This window comes from Jaculus jaculus, chromosome 1 (assembly GCF_020740685.1).
Source record: "Jaculus jaculus isolate mJacJac1 chromosome 1, mJacJac1.mat.Y.cur, whole genome shotgun sequence".
In the NCBI taxonomy this organism is placed as follows: Eukaryota; Metazoa; Chordata; class Mammalia; order Rodentia; family Dipodidae; genus Jaculus; species Jaculus jaculus.
Genome location: NC_059102.1, coordinates 147273272 through 147295007, shown reverse-complemented (window position 1 = coordinate 147295007; position 21736 = coordinate 147273272). Strand labels below are relative to the sequence as shown.

Below are 21736 nucleotides of genomic sequence, written 5' to 3'. Positions count from 1 at the left end.
TGAAACTTGGCTTTGCTAGGCCCCTTCTTTCCCAACAGGATTAGATATTGGCCAGTGAGCAAGTGTCAATTTTGCTCAAGGTTCTTCATGATTAGAAACTATCTTTTATTCAGAAGTGGAAATTAACACCCTCCTGTGCTTTAAACGAAGTGATCAGGGAAAGCTACTTAGAGATGGTGACATTTTAAGCAGACATGGCAGGGGAGAGACAGTTAACTGTAAGGATGTGGGAGAAAGTATTCTAGGAATAGAGAGAACAGCAAGTGCAGTGACCCTGAAAGAGAAAATTTTTTTGGTTGTTGTTGTTTTTGTTTTTCAAGGTAGGGTCTCACTCTGGTTCTGGCTGACCTGGAATTTACTATGTAGTCTCAGGGTGGCCTCGAACCCAGGTGATCCTCCTACCTCTGCCTCCCAAGTGCTGGGATTAAAGGTGTATGCCACCACGCCTGGCTAGGAACATTTTTTTAATGTTTTATTTATGCTATTTTATTTTATTTTATTTATTTATTTGGTTTTCGAGGTAGGGTCTCACTCTGGTCCAGTCTGACCTGGAATTAACTATGTCGTCTCAGGGTGGCCCCGAACTGTCAGTGATTGAACCTCCTACCTTTGCCTCCCAAGTGCTGGGATTAAAGGTGTGCTCTACCATGCCTGGCTTTTTTGTTTTATTTATTTTAGAGAGAGAATGGCTGTGTCAGGGCCTCTAGCAACTGCAAACAAACTCCAGATACATGCACCAGCTTGTAAATCTGGCTTGACATGGGTACTGGATCCTTTGTCTTTGTAGGTAAGTGCTTAGCTGCTAAGCCATCTCTATAGCCCAGGACCAATTTTGATATGTTTGACAAGATGCGGTTGATGCAGGGAAGTGAAGAGGCAGAGAGAGGCTGAGGAGTTAACAGCATATGAGGCCTTAGAGTACACTCATGGCTTTGGTTCTTACTACCTCCATGGAAGAAACTGGGTGATTTTAAACAGGGGAATGAGATTCTGATTTTTAAAGTTTCTTATGGTTTGGCAGTGAATACTTTGTAAAGGGGCACGAACACAGCATTGAGAATGTGAGGAGGCTGTTGCCCAGGCTGGCCTAGAATTCACTATGGAGTCTCAGGGTGGCCTTGAACTCACAGTGATCCTCCTACCTCTGCCTCCCGAGTGCCTAGATTAAAGGCGTGCGCCACCACGTCCAACAATGGTATCTATTGGGTGCACTGTTACATGCAGCCAAAAGCATTAAATTTTGAAATATTTGTTTGTTGTGTAGGCTACAGAAATGTATTCAAGTGCTGTCTTTCCACTTTTTATGTTTTTGGTTTTGATTTTTCCAGGTAGGGTCTCATTCTAGTTCAGGCTGACCTGGAATTCACTATGGAGTCTCAGGGTGGCCTTGAACTCATGGTAATCCTCCTACCTCTGCCTCCCAAGTGCTGGGATTAAAGGTGTGTGCTACCATGCCCGGCCTGCCTTATCACTTCTGAATGCTCCTTTCTATAGTAGGCTACTTCCAAAATGGAAAAGAGGTCCCACAGCTGTGAGTGGATGCTTCACCATGTGTGTGGTGCTGACCTTCCTCAGCTGTAGTAGCTGCACATCTCCACCATCATTCATGTCCAGGTTGAGGCTTCCTTCTCTTTATGCATCTGCTCCACCATGTCCAGTTTTCTACTAGAACACAAAAGTTTTCATTGCAACTGCATCTGTCTCAGTACCTTAAAACTTTGCATTCCCTGAGAAATATTTGAATGGGTTTAAAAGAGAAGAGCATTTCAGTCATGGGACTGATTCCAAAAGCTTATTATTTAACTCTCACTTGAATTTTTTTAGAATTTCAGAAATGCTTGAACGGTGGTAACTAATAAGAAGAATCCACAAAAAGCCCAAGATTTATGTTTTTCCTAGGAATTAAAAATTGTGGTTAATGGGCTGGAGAGATGGCTTAGCGGTTAAGCGCTTGCCTGTGAAGCCTAAGGATCCCGGTTCGAGGCTCGATTCCCCACGACCCACGTTAGCCAGATGCACAAGGGGGTGCACGCATCTGGAGTTTGTTTGCAGTGGCTGGAGGCCCTGTCGTGCCCATTCCTTCTCTCTCTCTCTGCCTCTTTCTTTCTCTTTCTCTTTCTCTCGCTCTCAAATAAATAAATAAATATTTTAGAAATGTGGTTAAAAAGTCATATTTTAGAACCATAGCCTATTGTTAAAAGCACTCTGAGGTATTTTAGAATAAAATCTTTTCTTTTGGGGGGAGGTAATATGATGGAGAATGGAATGTCAAAGGGGAAAGTGGAGGGGGGAGGGTATTACCATGGGATTTTTTTTATAATCATGGAAAATGTTATTAAAAATTAAATTAAAAAAAGAAAAAAATCTTTTTTAAAATTAATTAATTTATTAGAGAGAGAGAGACAGACAGAATGGGCATACCAGGGCCTCCAGCCACTGCAAACGAACTTTAGACACATGTACCACCTGTGCATCTAGTTTATGTGGGTTCTGGGGAATCGAGCCTTGGGTCCTTTGGCTTTGCAGGCAAGTGCCTTAACCACTAAGTCATCTCGCCAGCCCAAAATCTTTTCTTTTTATAAGCCATTTGGAAAGGGTAGGTTTCAAAATTCACTTTTCATCTATTTTGCATTTACTGACAGAAAGACAAGCTAGGTAGTCCTGCCAGTTATCCCTGACTACTACTAAATTGACTGAATGCCTTTTTTAAAAAAAATCATAACCATTTTCTTTTTTGAAATTTCTCTTTTATTTATTTTCAAGCAGAATGAGATGTAGAGAGAGACAGAGGGGAAAGAATGAGTTCAACAGGGCTTCTAGCCACTGCAAATGAACTCTAGACACAGGGCCACTTTGTGCATCTAGCTTTACATGGGCACTGGGGAACTGAACTTGGGTTGTTAGGCTTTGCAGGCAAATACCTTAAACACTGAGCAATCTCTCCAGCTTGCCTTTTTTTTTTTTTTAATTGTTTGTGTAATGTGGTATGTATGGTGTCTGCATATGTATGTGCCCTTACAACACCCCGTACCCTCAATTGTAGCAGGTATTGCTTGCCTGCTGTGGGCTGAGTGGAAGTTCTTGAACCAGTCTTTTTGTACTATTTCTGGAGCTTACAGGCTCCACTGATTCTCAGGTCTTGGCTCCCCTGCAGGACTGGGGGGATAGGCGCACATAGCCATTCCCAGCTGTTTACATGGAATCTGGAGATTTGAACTTAGCTAGTCTCAGACCCCTTAGTTCTCATGCTCATGCAGGAAGTGCACTTCCCACTGAACTCTCTCTCCAGCCCATGAGCACCATTTTTGTTCAACATTGAGCTCATGCCACCCTGCTCTGGACTTCCTGCTTTTAGAGGATCACATTAAGGCCAACTCAAGTTTCACTAGTTTACAATAGGCCAAATTTGGGACATACTACTTTTAAGTTTACGAATTTCATCCTTTGTGTGTGTTTTTGTGTTCATGTTTATATGTGTGAGTGTGAGTGTAGAGGTCACAGGACAACTTTGGAGGCCCTCTCCTTCCACTTTGTTCAAAGTAGAGTTTCTTGTTGTTCACTACTCTGAATGCCAGACTAGCTGGCCAGCAAGCTTCGAGGTAATCCTGCCTCTACCTCCCTTCTCCGATCCAAGTACTAACAAGGCCCTTCCCTGCTTAGCTTCTGCGATCTGGTGCATTCAGGGTGGGTTGGCTATAGATTCTACCTCGCTTCTCATCCTAGGCATGCTGAGCTGAGATTATAGACACTAGCACTGTGGTGTTTGTCTTTTATGTGGTTCCTTGGCATCTAAACTCAGGTAATTCATGCTTATAGGCCAAGAGCTTTATTCACTTAGCCATCTCCCCAGGGCCCATAAGTTGAGGACTCATTTGTGGCTTACTGGAAGTAGAAATCAGTGTGGGTATTTACTACATAAATGTTCTCTTTAAAACAAGTTTGGGCTAGAGAGGTTGCTCAGTGGTTAGGGTGCTTGCCTGCAAAGCCTAAGGACCCCAGTTCAATTCCCTAGTACCCACATAAAGCCAGGTGCATAGTGGCACATGCATTTGGAGTTCATTTGCAGCAGCTGGAGGCCCTGACGTGCACATTTATTCATTCTCTCTCTCTTTCTCTGCCTGCAAATAACTAAAAATATTTTCTTTATTTATTTGAAAGAGAGAGGCTGGTGGGGGGGTTGGATATGGGTGTGCCAGGGCCTCCAGCCACTGCAAACGAACTCCAGATGTATGCGCCCCCGTGTGCATCTGGCTAACGTGAGTCCTGGGGAATTGAGCCTTGAAGCCTAGTCCTTAGGCTTCACAGGCAAGCGCTTAACCACTAAGCCATCTCTCCAGCCCTTGAATTTTTTTTATTTTATTTTATTTTATAGTACTGGGGATCAAACCCAGGGCCTTGTGAATGCAGGCAAGTGTTCTACCAGTGATCTATATCCCCAGTCCCAGTTGTGAGCTCTTCTGCAGTAGATTTTTACTAGTTGTAGTCCCATATTCCTTAGTTTTTTAAATACGTTGTGATTGATTTGCATGATTTATACTTGTGGTTATAAATTTCCTACAGCAATTTCCTACAGCACTATTTGTTATAAAAAGTAGGTGTATTTTGATTGATTTTTTTTTTTTTTTCTGATGAACTTCTGATCACCAATAGCCAAGTCAGTGACTGTCACCAGGTTGTAATTAAATGAGCATAGTGAGTTAATGCTTGGTTGCTTCTAACTACCTGGATTTTCTTTCCTTTTTTTCTCTTTTCTTGTCTTTTTTCCTTTTCTTTTCTTTTTTTTTTTTTTTTGGGTCAGAGTCTCACAGTAGTGGTCCAAGTTGGACAAAAACTCATTATGTATCCAGGGTGGCCTTGAGTGCATGGTAACCCTTACATAAGTACTGGGCTAACAGGTAGGGTCTCACTCTAGCCCAGGCTGACCAACTCACAGCTATCCTCCAATCAATGCATTCCAAGTGCTGGGATTAAAGTGTGTGCCACCACTCCTGACTAGATGGAGGTTTTGTTTGTTTTGCTTTTTCTTTTCGTGGTACGGTTTCACTCTAGCCCAGGCTGACCTGGAATTCACTATGTAGTCTCAGGGCGCCATCAGACTCACTAATTGGAGTGTTTAAAAACATAGTGTTACTTAAACAGACTTGTGTACTACCTATATGATAATCATCCGGGAATTGGGAAGATGGCTCAGAAGGTAAAGGCACTTAATTGCAAAGACTGTTGGCCCCGGTTTGATTCCCCAGTTCCCTAAATAAAGCCACATGCACAAGGTGGTGCATGTATCAGGATTTGTTGCAGTGGCAAAGGGCCTTTGTACACCTTCTTCTTCAATAAAAAAAATATTAACAAAAAAGATTCATCTGGAACTGGGTGTGTGGTGCATGCCTGTAATCCTAGCACTCTGGAGGCTGAGGCAGGAGGATCATTTGAGCCCAGGAGTCAAGACCAGCTTTAGGCAATATAGTACAACCTTATCTTCAAAAGGAGGAGGAGAACCAGCAGCAGCAGCAGCACTTGGGGTGTTATTAAGACACAGATGGGAATTGGGCGTGGTGGTGCACGCCTTTAATCCCAGCACTTGGAGGGCAGAGGTAGGATTGCTGTGAGTTCAAGGCCACCCTGACACTACATAATAAATTCCAGGTCAGCCTGGAACTAGAGTGAGATCTGCCTCAGGAGAAAAGAAAACGACATGTGTCACCATGCACAGCAGCATCTACATTGAGCTGGAGAGATGGCTTAGTGATTAAGGCACTTGGCTTGCAAAGCCAAAAGACCTAGGTTCAATTACCCAGGATCCACATAACCCAGATGTATAAGGTGGCACATGTGTCTGGAGTTTGTTTGCAGAGCCTGGCGGCCCCAGTGTGCCCATTATCTCGTTCTCTCAAAAATAAAAAAATAAAATAAAAAGATACAGATGGCTGGAGAGATGGGTTAGTGGTTAAAGTGCTTGCCTGTGAAGCCTAAGGACCCAGGTCCAATTCCCCAATACCCATGTAAGCCAGATGCACAAGATGGTGCATGCATCTGGAGTTCATTAGCAGAGGCCGTGGCATGCCCAATCTCTCTCTCTCTCTGCCCTCTTCAAATAAATAAAAATATTAAAAGATACAGAAGAGCATTGGGGTTATAATAAGCTCAGTGATAGAGTGCTTTTTAGCCTGCAAATGACTGTGTATTCTTGCCTCCCCTGATGTTACCTTTTGTTAGCTCTGTGACCAAGAGCGAAGGGCTTCTGTGTTTCCCTCTCTGTATAATGCAGACATAAATACCAATATGCGGTGGTGCTACTGCTATGTGCAATGATATTTTTAGAGGTACCCAGTGCTCCTTATAGTAGTTGATTCTTTTCAAATACAGCTTTAAACATTGTCACAAGTGTGGATAATGACACTTGGGGTGTGAGCTGTTTAGTGTATTTAAAGAGAAGCTTCCACTACTATAAAGAGTTGAGCTTTTGAATGCTTGCTCTGATGTCTCAGTGTGTGGCAACTTGCCAATGACTAACAGCCAGTGGATATGCTAGAAGTCTAGGACAAGGAATGTACACTAAAGTCAAAACAATCCCTGGTTTCTACCAGTGTTGAACTTACAACATTACCAGCCTTTCTAACCTTTAGATATTGATGGGATAGTCATGTATAAAACTATGTGTATATAATGTGACAACAGCTTGTCTACTTTTTTTTGTTGTTGTTTGTTTTCCAAGGTAGGGTCTCACTCTAGCCCAGGGTGACCTGGAATTCACTATGTAGTCTTAGGGTGGCCTCGAACTCACAGCTATCCTCCTACCTCTGCCTCCCAGGTGCTGGGATGAAAGGTGTGCGCCACCACGCCCAGCTTAACTTGTCTACTTTTTAAAAAAAATATTTGAGAGAGAGAATGAGACTAGGAGTAAGAATGGGCACACCAGGGCCTCTTGCCACTGTAAACACATACATGCCACTTTGTGTATGTGGCTTTATGTGGGTACAGAGGACTTGAACCTGGGCCAGCAAGCTTTGCAAGTGCATGCCTTTAACAATGGAGCCATCTCCTCAGCCCTCTTGTCTGCTTTTAAAGTCAATGAATTGAAACAGTCTTAGCCAGAACCCAAGGTAGAAGTAGAAATAAAACTTGGTATTAAGTTGGTATCATGACCAGTTCTGGATGCTATTGGGTCTTAGTTTCCTATCTGCTACATTCCACTGAGCTGCACTTGCTACATGAGTTGGTGAGAGAAAGAATTATTCACCTGTATTCACTGTCATCTTTCATTTGCAAAGTGTTCCTCACACTCATTGAACACATACACTGGTTTGTCTTGCAGGCATTTTTTTTTTTGTAGAAGTGAAGTCATGTCACACCCTCCATCTTCCTCTTTTGCAGTGTGGTAGCAGCCCTGATGAAGAGCTGTCCAAGCCTTTAGCACACGTCCGGAGCCGGCATAGCATAGTTGAGCGAGAGAATGGCCCAGCCGGCCATCGGGGAGCTGCTCTCTATGCTGGACTCTCCCACGTTGGGGGTGCGTGATGATGTGACAGCCATCTTTAAAGAGAGCCTCAGTTCTGGTAAGCTAGGGCCTACCTTTCTTCTCTGCTCAAAAGAAGAGATTGACTCAGAGGGCCTGAGAATCTGGCAGGCAAATCCCAGTTTTCATCTTCTGAAGAGAGTTTTAAAACTTTATTTTTTATTTTACTTTGTAAAAAATTATATTTATTTGAAAGCAGAATGAGAGAGAAGGAATGAGCACGGCAGGGCCTCCAGCCACTGCAAATGAACTCTAAGGTGCATGGGCTGCTTTGTGCATCTGCCTATCTGTGGGTACTGGGGATTTGCACCCAGGCCACCAGGCTTTGCAAGCAAGTGTTTTTAACCACTGAGCCATCTCTCCAACTCCCTGTTTTATTTTTTTTTTTAATATTTTTTCTTTTATTTATTTGAGAGTGACAGAGAAAGAGGCAGATAGATAGAGATTGGGTGCCCCAGGGCCTCCAGCCACTGCACACGAACTCCCGATGCATGTGCCCCCTTGTGCATCTGGCTTATATGGGTCCTGGGGAATCAAGCCTCGAACCAGGGTCCTTACACTTCACAGGCAAGCACTTAACTGCTAAGCCATCTCTCCAGCCCCATTTTTTTTTAAAAATCATTACTATTACTGTGAATATACTTTGTATGGACACATCATGTATTGGTACTATCATTTCCCTTCTCCCTGCTCCCATTCTGCTGAGGGCCCTCTTCAGTGGGGTTGTTGGTATTCCCCATGGTGTTTGGGGTTATGAGTTGTGAGAACAGCAACCAGTCAGTAAGGAGGGGTACAGTGCCTGTGGGTATGGCATCCCAATTTGTGGCACTTACAATCTTTTTGTGTCTTGCCCCCGCCCCATTGAATTCTCTGAGCCATCGTAGGTGGGTTTTTGTTGTTGTTTTGTTTTGTTTTGTTTTGTTTCATTTTTTCAAAGTAGGGTCTCTCTCTAGCCTAGACTGACCTGGAATTCACTGTATAGTCGGAGGGTGGCCTTGAACTCATGGCGGTCCTCCTGAGTGCTGGAATTAAAGGTGTGTGTCACCTTGCCCAGCTTTTGGTGGGTGTATTTTAAGACTACTTCTATAGAAAGCTCTCAAGAGCTTCTGGATTTCTGCTTTGGTATGGGTTAAGTTCCCTATGTATCTGTCTCCTTTGCCCTGGCGCTGATTGTTAGGCTTGCCATGGAAGCAGCACTCTTGTTCACCTGGGCCTTGGCTGAGGTGTGAGGTCTCATTACCTTCTGAAAAGAAAAACAGATTCTCCAATGGAGAGTGAAGTTAGCAAAGGTTAATTAGGATCAGCATTGTTAGTTTAGGGAGAGTTTGATGGATGTAGCCCCTCTTTTGGCCAAAGACTAGTAGGAGCTTGTTGATAGAGACCATAATCTTGGTCTCCAGAGGATTCTGACCTGGTTTCCAATTTGAGCCATGAGTTCCTTTCCACTGAGCACATCTCGTAGCCAATCAGAAAGGCATTGGTTACCCACCAAGGCTATGTGCCACCTACTGCACTGGTGTTGACATCATGTCAGGCTGGTGGTTTCTGAGTATCTTCGACCCCTGCGTGCTCACACCATTGTTGGATACTTTCCCCCTAGTAGCTCATGTAGCACTTTCCAGCATTAAGCAGGCTAACCATTTGGGGACTGGCTCCCTTGAGGATTCCAGCGGGTCTTTTGGTGTTCTGTGTCAGTAGCATATGGTATCTTCAGCAACGGGGTCTTACTTTTTTTTTCTCAATTTTTATTAACATTTTCCATGATTATAAAAAATATCCCATGGTAATACCTCCCCTCGTCTTACTTTTTACCCCAGGTGGGTAATCAAGTGCTTTGGCAGAAAAGCTTGTCTGGTTTTGGGGACCTCGTAGGTTTCTCCAATCAACAACTCAATGTGGGTAGCAGCCAATTTCTGGTAATTATAGGCCAGAACCAAATGATCTAAGATTTGGCTTCAGCCTCCCCTCTCCAGGGTCCTTTCCAGATGATTTCCCCCCCATTCTCCTGTTGAGGGCTAAATCTTTTAGTCTTACCATTAAGGAGCACAGTTTCTATGGTACCAATTCATTTTGAGTTTTGGTTTGTTTTTATTTCCCCCAATCTCCCCTTCCATTCCTCCCAAACCCTTGCATCCCTATTGTCTAGGCCTCATTTTAACTCACCCATCAAATGACCTGGTCCTCTTGACCCTCTTGCCTCAACCTTCCTGGTGGTGTGAGTATAGGTATGATCCACCACATCAGCCTTTACAGAGATTTAAAAATATTTTTAAAAAAATTATGAGAGAATTGGCACACCAAGGACTTAGCCACTGCAAAACGAACTCCAGATGTGTGTGCCTCCTTGAGCACCTGGCTTATGCAGGTTCTACGGAGTTGAACCTGAGCCTCTAGGCCTCACAGGCAAGCACCTTAACGGCTAAGCCATCTTTCCAAGCCCAAAGTTTTGTTTTTTTTTTTTAAACACTAAGGAGAACATCCATCTAAGCTACATGTGTTTTAAATCTTAGTTGTGAAATTGTACAAATGTACACATACTGAAATGTGAATCATACAGTAAAACCCCAAGGCCTTTCTTCAGAGTTGCTACCATCCTCTCTTTTATGGTGTGTGTTGTTGGGGGAGGCTTGAGATTTGAAATAGGGTTTAGTTTTAGCACGGCTGACCTGGAATTCACTTTGTAGTCTCAGGCTGGCCTCAAACTCATAGCAATCCTCCTAGCTCTGCCTCCCAAGTGCTAGGATTAAAGACATGCACCACAATTCCCGACCATTCTCCTTTTTTAAAAAAATGTATTTATTTGAGATAGAGAATGGGCACACAGGGTCCTCCTCATGCCACTGTACATGAACTTTAGATGCATGTACCACTTTGTGCATCTGACTTTACATAGCAACTGGGGAACCAACCTGAGCCAATAGGCATTTTAAAGCAAGAGCCTTTAACTTATGAGCCATCTCTCCAGTCTTCATTTTCTTTTTGTTTGACTCCCCTCTACCCTAAGAGTTTTAGAGAAAGTGGAGACATTTTGTCAGTAAATCTGTATATATATTTTTTTAATGTGAACATTGATCAACTTCTCTTTAATCAGAGATGTTCTAATCTTTATTAGTACCCCCCCTTTTGTTTTTTGCTTACCAGGTTGATAAGAGTCAAATACTCATCTGAGAAAGGTACCCTGTTAGCAGCATTGTAGTTTTGTGTTCAGCCTTTGTGGAGTATCTGTCATTCAGTTATAATTACATATCACTGGGCCCACTTATAAGTAAATCTCATAGCCTTGAATGAAATATAATGAAAAAGTGGGTATATCAAGGGCCGTTCAATGGGTGGTTAAATAATTATGTAGAGCTATTCAGTAGAGTACTGAGAAGTCAATCAAAAGAATAAAGTAGGGCTGGAGAGATGGCTTAGTGGTTAAGGCTTTTGTCTGTATAGCCAATGGATCCTGGTTCAACTCCCCAGGACCCATATAAGCCAGATGCACAAGGTGGTACATGCGTCTGGAGTTTGTTTGCAGTGGCTGGAGGCCCTGGCACACCCATTCCTTCTCTCCCTCTCTGTGCGCTTCTTTCTCTCAAATAAGTAAATATAAATAAAGTTCTAGCCAGGTGTGGTGGCATACGCCTTTAATCCTAGCACTCGGGAGGCAGAGGTAGAAGGATCACGGAGAGTTCGAGGCCACTCTGAGACTACATAGTGGATTCCAGGTCATCCTGAGTTAGAGTGAGACCCTACCTTGTAAAGAAACCAAAATAAATAAATAAATACAAAGTTCTGTTTTTTTTTTTTTTTAAAGAATAAAATAGGTCATAGGTGCTATCATAGAGGGTGTTCACATGTCATTAAATGGGAAAAAGTAAGCATATATAAGCTGTGTCTCTGTGAACATGTGGCCTAATCCCATGTAGGAAGAACTTAAATTTCTGATCTTCCTGCTTCCCCTTCCTGAGTACTAGGATTGTAGGCATGGGCCACCATAGCCAGCGTACATGTGGTGTGTTGTTCAAATCCAGAGCCTTGTGCATAGTAGCAGGCACTCCACCCACTGAATCACTTCCTAGCCCTTCACTTTAAAAAAAAATTGTTTATTTTTATTTATTTGAGAGCAATAGAGAAAGAGGCAGATAGAAAGAATGGGCATGTCAGGGCCTCCAGCCACTGCAAATGAACTCCAGATGCGTGCTCCCCCTTGTGCATCTAGCTCATGTAGGTCATGGAGAATCGAGCTTCAAACCAGGGTTCTTAGGCTTCACAGGCAAGCACTTAACTGCTAAGCCATCTCTCCAGCCCCCTTCACTTTTATTTACATGTTTTTATATAGTCTTCAATTTTTACCACTAGATATGAATTATATTTTATAAATACAAAGTAATAAATGATAGCATTTCTCTTTTATTTATTTACTTGAGACAGAAAGAATAAAGCAGAGAGATTATGGGTATGCCAGGGCCTCTTGCTGCTGTAAAGAAATTCCAGATGCATACAGAACTCCAGATGCATGCACCACTTTGTGCATCTGGTTTTATATAGAATCAAATCCCAGCCATCAGGCATTGTGAACGAGTGCCTTTAACAGCTGAGCCATCTCTCCAGCCCAGACTTAATTTTTTTTTCTTTTGGTTTGTTTTTCAAGGTAGGGTCTCACTTCAGCTCAGGCTGACCTGGAATTTACTTGGTAGTCTCAGGGTGGCCTTGAACTCATGGCAATCCTCTTATCTCTGCCTCCTGAGTGCTGAGATTAAAAGCATGTGCCACCATGCCCAGCTCAGCCTTCCTTTCTTTCTTTCTTTCTTTTTTTTTTTTTTTTTTTTTGAGGTAGGGTCTCACTATAGCCCAGGCTGACCTGGAATTCACTATGTAGTCTCAGGCTGGCCTCGAATTCACGGCAATCCTCCTACCTCTGCCTCCCCAGTGCTGGGATTGAAGGCATGCACCACCATGCCTGGCCAGACTTTCTTCTTTTAATGATAATATTTTGTATGTTTTTATAGGTAGTTAGGCAATAAACTTGGAATTAAATCATTAGACATAAATGAATGTAAGGAGACAAAAACAGTGCTGCATAAAACTAGTGTATATAGAACATCTGGCTTTTACATCAGGCAGCTGTTGAGGTACATTAGAGTGTTAATGGAAATAAGTATGATGACTTTTCCTTTTCTCTGTTTAGACCGTAGTCCTATGCTTGTAAACACGTTGGTGGATTATTACCTGGAAACTAATTCTCAGCCGGCATTACACATCCTGACTACCTTGCAAGAGCCACATGATAAGGTAACACCTGAAGTGCAACAGAAGGACATTTAATATGGTCTCCAAGAGTTATGTAACAGCTTCTGTGAAAGCCCCCTGCAGAGTTTATCCAGAGTTTATGCCTTTGACTTCTGTGACATTATTCCCATAGTATATATAAGTACATATAAAAATAATTTGTACAGCCTAAAGCCTTTGTAGAATAAAATCTATTTCAGAGGCTCTTATTATAGTTCAATTCTGTAATTATATAGTGATGATTTAGCCCAAATGGAATAGTCTTTGAATCCATGCTTTGAGTAATTTTACTTGCTAGGGGACAAAGGTGGGGAGAGGGCATGGATGTGCCAGAATGAATTCCAGATGTAACCACTGTTTTGTACATGTGACTTTACATGAATACTGGGAGTGGATATTGGGCTGTCAGGCTTTGCAAGCAAGTGCCTTTAACCATCCTTCCAGCCCTAGGTTTTTAAAATTTTATTTATTATTTATTTATTTATGAGAGAGGGAGGGAGGAAGAGAATTGGCACACCAAGGCTTCCAGTCACTGCAGTTGAACTCCTAATGCATGCATCACCTTGTGCTATGTGCACCCATGTGCTTCTGGCTTATGTGGGTTCTGGGGAGTTGAACCTGGGTTCTTAGGCTTTGCTGGAAAGTGCCTTAAGCACTATGCCATCTCTCCAGCGTCTACCCTATATTTTTACTATTGAAAAAACTACTTGAGAGAGAAAATAAGAGAGAGCGAGAATGGGTACACCATGGCCTCCTACCACTGCAAATGAACTTGAAACACATGCACCACTTGGTGCATCTGGTTTTATATGTGTACCCGGCGATTGAATCTGGGCCATCAGACCTTGTAAGCAAGTGCTTTTAACCACTGAGCCATTTCCACACCCTGATGTTGTTATCCATATGGAAAATCCCTACGTGCAGCCAGCTCATGTGGCTAGTGAGCAAGCCTTGCTTTTTGGCATCAGTCCTTGTAGGGATCCTTCTTATTTTCTTTGTTTGTGGTGATAGAAAACCCTGTGCTTGCAAACTCTGGTGGGACTTGACTATATATGAGAGTGACATTGTTAGGATCATGTGTTTCTTTAACAATACATCATTCCTCTGGGCCAAATTGTAACTTCTACTACTACCTGCTTTCTATTTGGGGTCAAAGCATGAATGCTTCCATAAGACCCATCATGGCTTCAACAACCTGTCACAGGTTAGAGATCAGTTGTCGTCATAGAGTGGAGAGAAAGGGTGCAACCATGTCTCACTCTCCTCTGAATCCTGTATTTTGGGCATCCTTGGTAACTGACTGTACTCTCTCAGACCACCTGAAGTCTGTATTTTGTTTGCTGATGTGGTTTTAGAGCCCTTACATTGGGCTGATTAAATCTGTATAGGCCTGAACTGAAGGGAAGACCTGAGATATTACCTCCTCACCACTGCCTGTATTTGGGTTAACGTCATACATTCACAGGAGACTGCCCTTGATCTGTTGTATTTTCAGCACCTCTTGGATAAAATTAATGAATATGTGGGCAAAGCCGCCACCCGTTTGTCCATCCTTTTGCTGCTGGGGCATGTCGTGAGGCTGCAGCCATCGTGGAAGCATAAGCTCTCTCAAGCACCTCTTCTGCCTTCTTTACTGAAATGTCTCAAGGTAGGTTGTTTGTAAGGTGTTGAATATTGTTTCTGAAGTGTTGAGCAACCTCATGCAGGATACATGTTAATAATAATAAAAAAATTTAAAATTTGTAAGCATTTCTGACTTTTTCTAATATAATACACTTGAGAGTTGGTACCTAGTAATTCTCAGGTGCATTGCTGTGACTGTTGAATATCTTTTATCTGAGCAGATATAGGAAAATTTCCATCAGATTGCTTCAGCATTATGTTATTCCACCTTTTTTGATTTCATCATTGTCTAGCTTCCCTCAGCTAAAATTATGTTTGAAATCTCTTTTGGGAATCTCTGTTTGCAAGTTTTATTTTAGTTAATAGGAAAATGACAAAACGTTCTTGTAGCCACTTAGGAGTATGCTCTGGTAGCAATTACAATGAAAAAATTTGTTGGTACAAACCCTACTGAGTTGTATTTCACTGTTTTCCCCAAAATTAGGCACATTTTTTTATTTTGAGAATCAAGCCCTCCATAGAAGATTATGGTTTTAGGGTTTTTTTTTTTTTATTAACATTTTATTTATTTGGAAGCAGAAGGAGATAAAGAGAAGAGAGCCAGAGAATGGGCATGCCAGGGCCTCCAGCTGCTACAAATGAACTCCAAATGCATGTGCCACTTTGTGCATCTGGCTTTATGTGGGTACTGGGGAATTGAACCTAGGTCCTTCGCCTTTGCAGGCAAGTGCCTTAACTGCTAAGCCATCTCTCCAGTCCTGGTTTTAGTTTTTTCATTTTTCTTTTGGTTTTTCATGGTAGGGTCTCACACTAGCCCAGGCTGACATGAAATTCACTATGTAGTTTCAAGATGACCTCAAACTCACAGCAATCCTCCTGCCTCCTTAGGGCAGGGATTAAAGGCATGCGCCACCATGCCCAGCTGTAGTTTTAGTTTGACAGAAGTTCAATGAAATATTGAGGACATTTCCTTATTTTCTTCTCCCCTCTTTTCTTCTTTCTTGTGCTGGGAATGGAACCCAGGACCTTGTGCATATGGTAGGCCAAGATCTTTTACACTGAGCTACATAACAGGTTCTTTTTTTTTTTTTTTTTTCAAAGTAGGGTCTCACTCTAGCTCAGGCTGGCCTTGAACTCACAATGATACTCCTACCTTTACCCCCGAGTGCTGGGATTAAAGTCTTGTGCCACCATGCCTGGCTAGGTTCTTTCTTTTTTGAGACAGTCTTGCTACATCACACAGGCTGGCCTTGAACTCAGTATGTTTCTGCTTCACCCCTCTTACTGCTGGCATTATAGATGTGTGCCACCACATTTAGCATGGCTGTTTTTCTTTTTCTTTTCTTTTGTTTGTTTCTTCATTTTTATTTTTATTTATTATTTTGAGGTAAGGTCTCATTCTAGCACAGGCTGACATAGAATTCACTAGTCACTATCTAGTCTCAGGCTGGTCTTGAACTCATAGTGATCCTTCTGTCTCTGCCTCTTTTTTTTTGTTTGTTTTTTGTTTTGGGTTTTGTTTTTTGAAGTAGGGTCTCACTTCTTGCCCAGGCTGACCTGGAATTCACTATGGAGTCTCAGGGTGGCCTCAAACTCACAGTGATCCACCTACCTCTGCCTCCCGAGTGCTGGGATTAAAGGTGTGCGCCACCACGCCCGGCCTATCTCTGCCTCTTGAGTGCTGAGATTAAAGGCATACACCATCACGCCTGGCTAAATATTTTATTTTCATATTTACCTATTTGAGAGGGGATTGGGAGGAATGGCTTAGTGGTTAAGGCATTTGCCTGCAAAATCAAAGGATCCAGGTTTGATTCCTCAGGATCCACATAAGCCAAATGCATAAGGTTGCACATTCACCTGGAATTCGTTTGCAGTGGCTGAGGGCCCTGGTGTGCCCAATCTCTATCTGCCCCTCTCTCCCTCTCTCTCTCTCTCTCTTTTTTTTTTTTTTTTTTTTTTGTTTGTTTTTGCTTTTTGAGGTGGGGTCTCACTCTGGTCCAGGCTGACTTGGAATTAACTCTGTCATCTCAGGGTAGCCTTGAACTCATGGCAATCCTCCTACCTCTGCCTCCCAAGTGCTGGGATTAAAGGCGTGCACCACCACACCTGGCTTTCCTTCTCTCTCTTAAATAAATAAAATAAAATAAATTAAAAAAAAGAGAATGGGTGTGCCAGGACACCTAGCCACTGCAAATGAACTCCAGATTCATGCACCACCATGTGCATCTGTCTTGTTTGGGTACTGGGGAGGGTCCTTAGGCTTCCCAGGCAAATGCCTTAACCTCTAAGCCATCTCTCCAGCCCCTATTTTCTTAATATGTTCTGGTTCATGGATTTGTTTCCTATCCATAAACTAAGAAGATTTTGTTTAGATTAAGAACTTGGGTCTTGCAACGGTCCGTGTTCCAAAATTGAGTACTTTTGCACTAATCTGATCCAGTCTCATGCACATGACTTTGTGTTTGTCAAGAAGGGTTTTGTTGGGCTGGAGAGATGGCTTAGCAGTTAAGGTGCTTGCCTGTGAAGCCTAGGGACCCAGGGTCAACTCCTCAGAACCCACATAAGCCAGATGCACAAGGTGACACGTGCACAAGGCGGCGCACACATCTGGAGTTCATTTGCAGTGGCTAGGGCCCTGATAAATTCTCTCTGCCCATCGCCAAACTCCCCCATCCCCCTGGTCTCATAAAACAATAAATAAATAAATGACCAAGAAGAATTTTATTATCCTTAGAGGGTGGGTCCCAAGAACTCCAATGATATCTTAAAAACTGGCATTTGAGCTGAGCATGATGGCACATGCCTGTAATCATGGCATTCATGGGGTTGAGGCAGGAGGCTCATGAATTAGAGGCTAGCCTTGACTATATGGCAAGTTCCAGGCCAGCCTTAGCTACAGGACAAGGTTCCTTCAAACAAAACCAAAAACCTGTTATGTTTGCTGTTAAGAAAGAGGAGGAATAGCTTGGGTACTTAGGGACTGGTGAATGATGAGAAGACTGTCCTATTTTGAAGTGGAACATTTACTTCAAACTGCAACCCCATGCACTTTTCCAAAAGGGTAAATCTGGGATACTAATAACATGGTTGTAAATAAAGTTAGAGTGAGTTCTTTTTGCTGGAGCTCATTATGGTTTTCTTTTTATGTGTTCTCAGTGTTTTTATCAATATATTATTCTTACTAAATACCACACGATGCTTGATATCAAAATTAAATGTATTTAAAGCTTTGTTCCCAGACTCACAGATTCCTTTTCTGGTAGGAATAATGGATGTCTAAGCAAGTGTAGTCTTTTGATTAATGCCTGTTTTCATAACTCTTAATTTCAGTTACTTGGCAAATAGCCATGATTTAATTGTGAGTCAGGTGAGCTGCTTAGCTGGTCTGTGCAAAATTGCTATCCACAAGGGCCTGAGTGTCTTCAATTAGCTGAAAGTTATTTGACTTGCTATTTAAATGAAAGCATGGTCAAAGGTTTATTTGCAGACTTCTAAATACTGCTGAGAAGATGAGTCGATAAGTTGACCTGTTAATGCTATTTCAATTTTTTCTTCATTCACACTTTTGTGGTAGCCTTTTATCTTTGTTTTATTTTATTTTATTGGCTTGGTTTGATTCAGTTTGAGACAGTTCTTAACCACATAGCCCTGGCTGATCGGGGACTCGGTATTTAGCTCAGGATGGCCTTGAACTCAAAACAATCCTCCTGCCTTAACTTCTTGAGTGCTGGAATTTCAGGTGTGAGCCACCATACATAGCTCAGATTCTTTTTAAAAAAGTGCATTGGGGAGCTGGTCATGGTGGTGCACACCTTTAATCCCAGCACTCGGGAGACAGAGGTAGGAGGATTGCCGTGAGTTCAAGGCCACCCTGAGACTCTACAGTGAATTCCAGGTCAGCCTGGGCTAGAGTGAGACCCTATCTTGAAAAACCAAAAAAAAAAAAAAAAAAAAAAAGCATTGGGCTGGGGGTAGAGCACTTACCCAGCACATGAACACGCCTCTGGATATGATTCTCAGAACCAGAAAGAAAATAATGAACTGCTTGTCAGTGTGGAGTGATTTTTGCAATTGATACAACAAAAAATAAGAGTCACTAATATGTGCATCTCTAGGATTTAGAACCTCATCACATACTACTGAGTGTCACTGAGCCTAGTGCCATGCCTGACATCTGCTTGCCCTTCCCTTTTGCAGGTGGACACTGACGTCATTGTCCTCACAACAGGCGTCTTGGTGTTGATCACCATGCTACCGATGATCCCACAGTCGGGCAAGCAGCACCTTCTTGATTTCTTTGATATCTTTGGCCGTCTTTCATCATGGTGCCTGAAGAAACCAGGTATAGATTCCTGTGTCTCTCAAGCTATACTAGATAAATCTGGCTGTTGCTTTCCTTACTGGTCGGCTATAATATGTTTGGGAGGATACGTGAAGGTTTATGGCTTCATGTGGTATCCACTAGACAGACACTTCACTTCAGGCACACAGAAGAGACATGGCTGCCGAGATGCCTCCCTTATGCTGTTGGTCTTAAAGGATTGTCAGAGAAACTTAGGGACAGGGCGTATAGCTTTCTGATTTTCTGTAGTAGAACTGAAATGCAGCTTCCATCTGTCGGTTCTGATGTGACCGAGCTTGGGAAGCATTTCTGTCCTGCTGTGCTAATGTTTTGTGCCAGAGCACAGACTTGCCTGCTCATTGTCTGTGCAAAGGGAAACTGGTATGTCCTAATCAGCGTGTGAGTGCCACATGCACTGGGGTTTTCATGTCAGCAGGTAGCTCAGCTGTGTCATTGTGACTCAGAAGCTGTAAGCCTGTGAAACTCAGATCTTTTGGTAATCCTACATGAAATATTCATGTTGAGAGGATGAAGAATATGAGATATGTGAGAGAGGACACAGTTTACCAGCAAGCACAGGCTTGTATGGTGCCAGCTTATTTAGTAGTGTTTACTTTGTGAGAAGAGGACAATCTGTCCACTCTTACTGAGGAGCTGGAGTTTCCACAGGGTCTAAGTAAGGCCATATTAATGGAATCTTCTCTTGCTTTAGCAATTTAAGCTAATTTCTGCATCATAGGTTTCTTTTGCTCTTTGGTTACAAATCTGCATAGCTAAGACTCTATCTTGATTTTCACTGTCTTATGTGTTTATCCCAAAACATTTGAATGCTTGTTATACACCAAGCACTGTATGGCATTGGGGTAAAGAATGGGACAGACTTGCCCTCTTTTTCAAGAAGTGCATACTGAACTAGGCAGAGAGAAATGTAGCTGCAAATTGTAAGGAGAATCACCATTGTAGAGGTAGTTCAGTATTGCAAGGATATTTAGTGTCTTCACTGGGGGGAGGGGGCGAGGAGCAGGGTAAAGATTAGATCAATAAGAGCTTTTATAGGTCACATGAAGCAGATTGGAATTTACCCAAAGGCGCCAATGGATTTTTTGAAAAATATATTTTATTTATTTCAGAGAGAGAAAGAGGTAGAGAGAAAGATTGGGTGCACCAGGGCCTCCAGCCACTGCAAACGAATTCCAGACATGTCTGCCCCCTTGTGTATCTGGCTAATGTGGGTCCTGGAGAATCAAACCGGGATCCTTTGGCTTTGCAGGCAAATGCCTTAACTGCTAAGTCATCTCTCCAGTCTTTTTTTTTTTTTTTTAAATATATTTTATTTATTTATTTGAGAGAGAGGTCACTAGATTTTAAGTAAGGGGATTTGATGTGTCTAGAATGGCATTTGGGAAAATCACTTTGCCTTTGAGGCATGTTGACAGACATGAGAACATGTCTGCTTTGCACTCACCAACCTTATGGACTGTCCCCTCTCACTGACTGCCCTCCCTAGGCCATGTGACAGAAATCTACCTTGTCCATCTCCATGCCAGTGTGTACGCCCTCTTTCATCGCCTTTATGGAATGTACCCTTGCAACTTCGTGTCCTTTCTGCGTTCTCACTATAGTATGAAGGAAAACCTGGAAACATTTGAAGAAGTGGTCAAGGTAAGTTAAAACTGACCATTTATTGATACTTAGCAGTTTTCTTTTTTTTCCCAATAGCTTTTGTTTATTGCTTTTGTATTACATGGATGACATGGAAATTTTGAAAAGAAATTCAGTCTTCTCTCAAAGCCATCGCCTCAAACCTACACAAGCACTCATTTGCTCTCCGGCTTCATGGAAATAAGAGTTACTGTCCTGTACCTTTCATATACATGGGGCTGTATAACATGTGCTCCTTTCACCTGACATGTTTTGGGGTTCATCTATGTTGTAACATGTAACAGTACTTCTTTCCCTTTCATTATTAGGTAACATTCTGCCACAAAATGTCACAATTATAATTTGTCAACCCACTGTCTTCTAGCCAATGATGGAGCATGTGCGAATCCACCCAGAATTAGTGACTGGATCCAAGGACCATGAACTGGACCCTCGAAGGTACAGAAACTAAACTAGTGATGGGGCTTTCGCATCTCTTAAGAGATTGAAAATGTGATCTAGAGTTCAGGTGGGAATCCAGGTGTTTGAGTTAGAAGATCAGCTGGAACTGTGAATGTTCTATGCAGATTCCTCACAGGGCACTGACTTCGCAGCCAGCCAGCGGAGTAGAGCAAGCTGCAGCACAGGCTGATGTCATCTCCAGAAGCCTAGGGAGGCTTACTGTTTGCTGGTGTGGGTGAAGCAGGAGGTGGCATTGGTGGGTGATAGCAGTTGCATTAGAGAAAGGCTAGATTTGGAGCCATGGCCCTCTTGGATCATCTGTCAGCTAAGAGCAATGTAGAATAAATAACACATAAATGCTTAGAAGACAGAATGTTCCAGGATGTTAAACATTCGGGAATTCTACCACCAAGAAAGCTTGCTGCTGTTCCTTTGTGTTTACTGTTCTCCATTATCTGTATAGTTTTGCCACCTGTATTGTTTTGGTCTGTAAAGCTGACTGGGAAACCAAACCTGGCAGAAGAAGGCAGTTCCCTTGTGGTTACAGGCAGGTACCCAGAGTACGAGAGTAGGAGCAGGGTTTGGAGCTTTGTCTGGTCTGTCTTCACATTCTTGGACAGGTGAGTGCCTTCGGGGAAGTCATTGCACAGTCACAGATGAGGTCTGGAGAGCATAAGGCTTTCCTGTTGGGGCCTGGCAGGGGTTTCTCATGAGGCCACTTTGTGGAGGAGCCTTGTTGGGCTGTGCTAGCTACTTCTAGATCTCCAGAGCAGATCTGAACCAGAATCCTTTCACAGGTAAAAATGAATATTCTGTGCTGATCTGGGAGAGTGGGAGCTTCATCAGTGCATCATGAGGACAAGTTCTCTGGATCATCT

The 21736-nt window shown here is 42.7% G+C and overlaps 1 protein-coding gene across 10 annotated transcripts in view; it reads left to right on the top strand.

The window, feature by feature from the left end:
* The window catches only part of Tsc1 (TSC complex subunit 1), a 70663-nt gene that overhangs the window by 16358 nt on the left and 32569 nt on the right, over positions 1 to 21736 (top strand). For all 10 annotated transcript variants that reach the window (XM_045146091.1, XM_045146096.1, XM_012947837.2 and 7 more), the window contains 6 exons: positions 7372 to 7553; positions 12687 to 12790; positions 14283 to 14435; positions 18611 to 18755; positions 20263 to 20417; positions 20782 to 20855. In XM_045146091.1, coding sequence (XP_045002026.1) covers positions 7451 to 7553; positions 12687 to 12790; positions 14283 to 14435; positions 18611 to 18755; positions 20263 to 20417; positions 20782 to 20855 — 734 coding nt within the window. In that variant the 5' untranslated portion in view covers positions 7372 to 7450. The remainder of the gene's footprint in view (positions 1 to 7371; positions 7554 to 12686; positions 12791 to 14282; positions 14436 to 18610; positions 18756 to 20262; positions 20418 to 20781; positions 20856 to 21736) is intronic.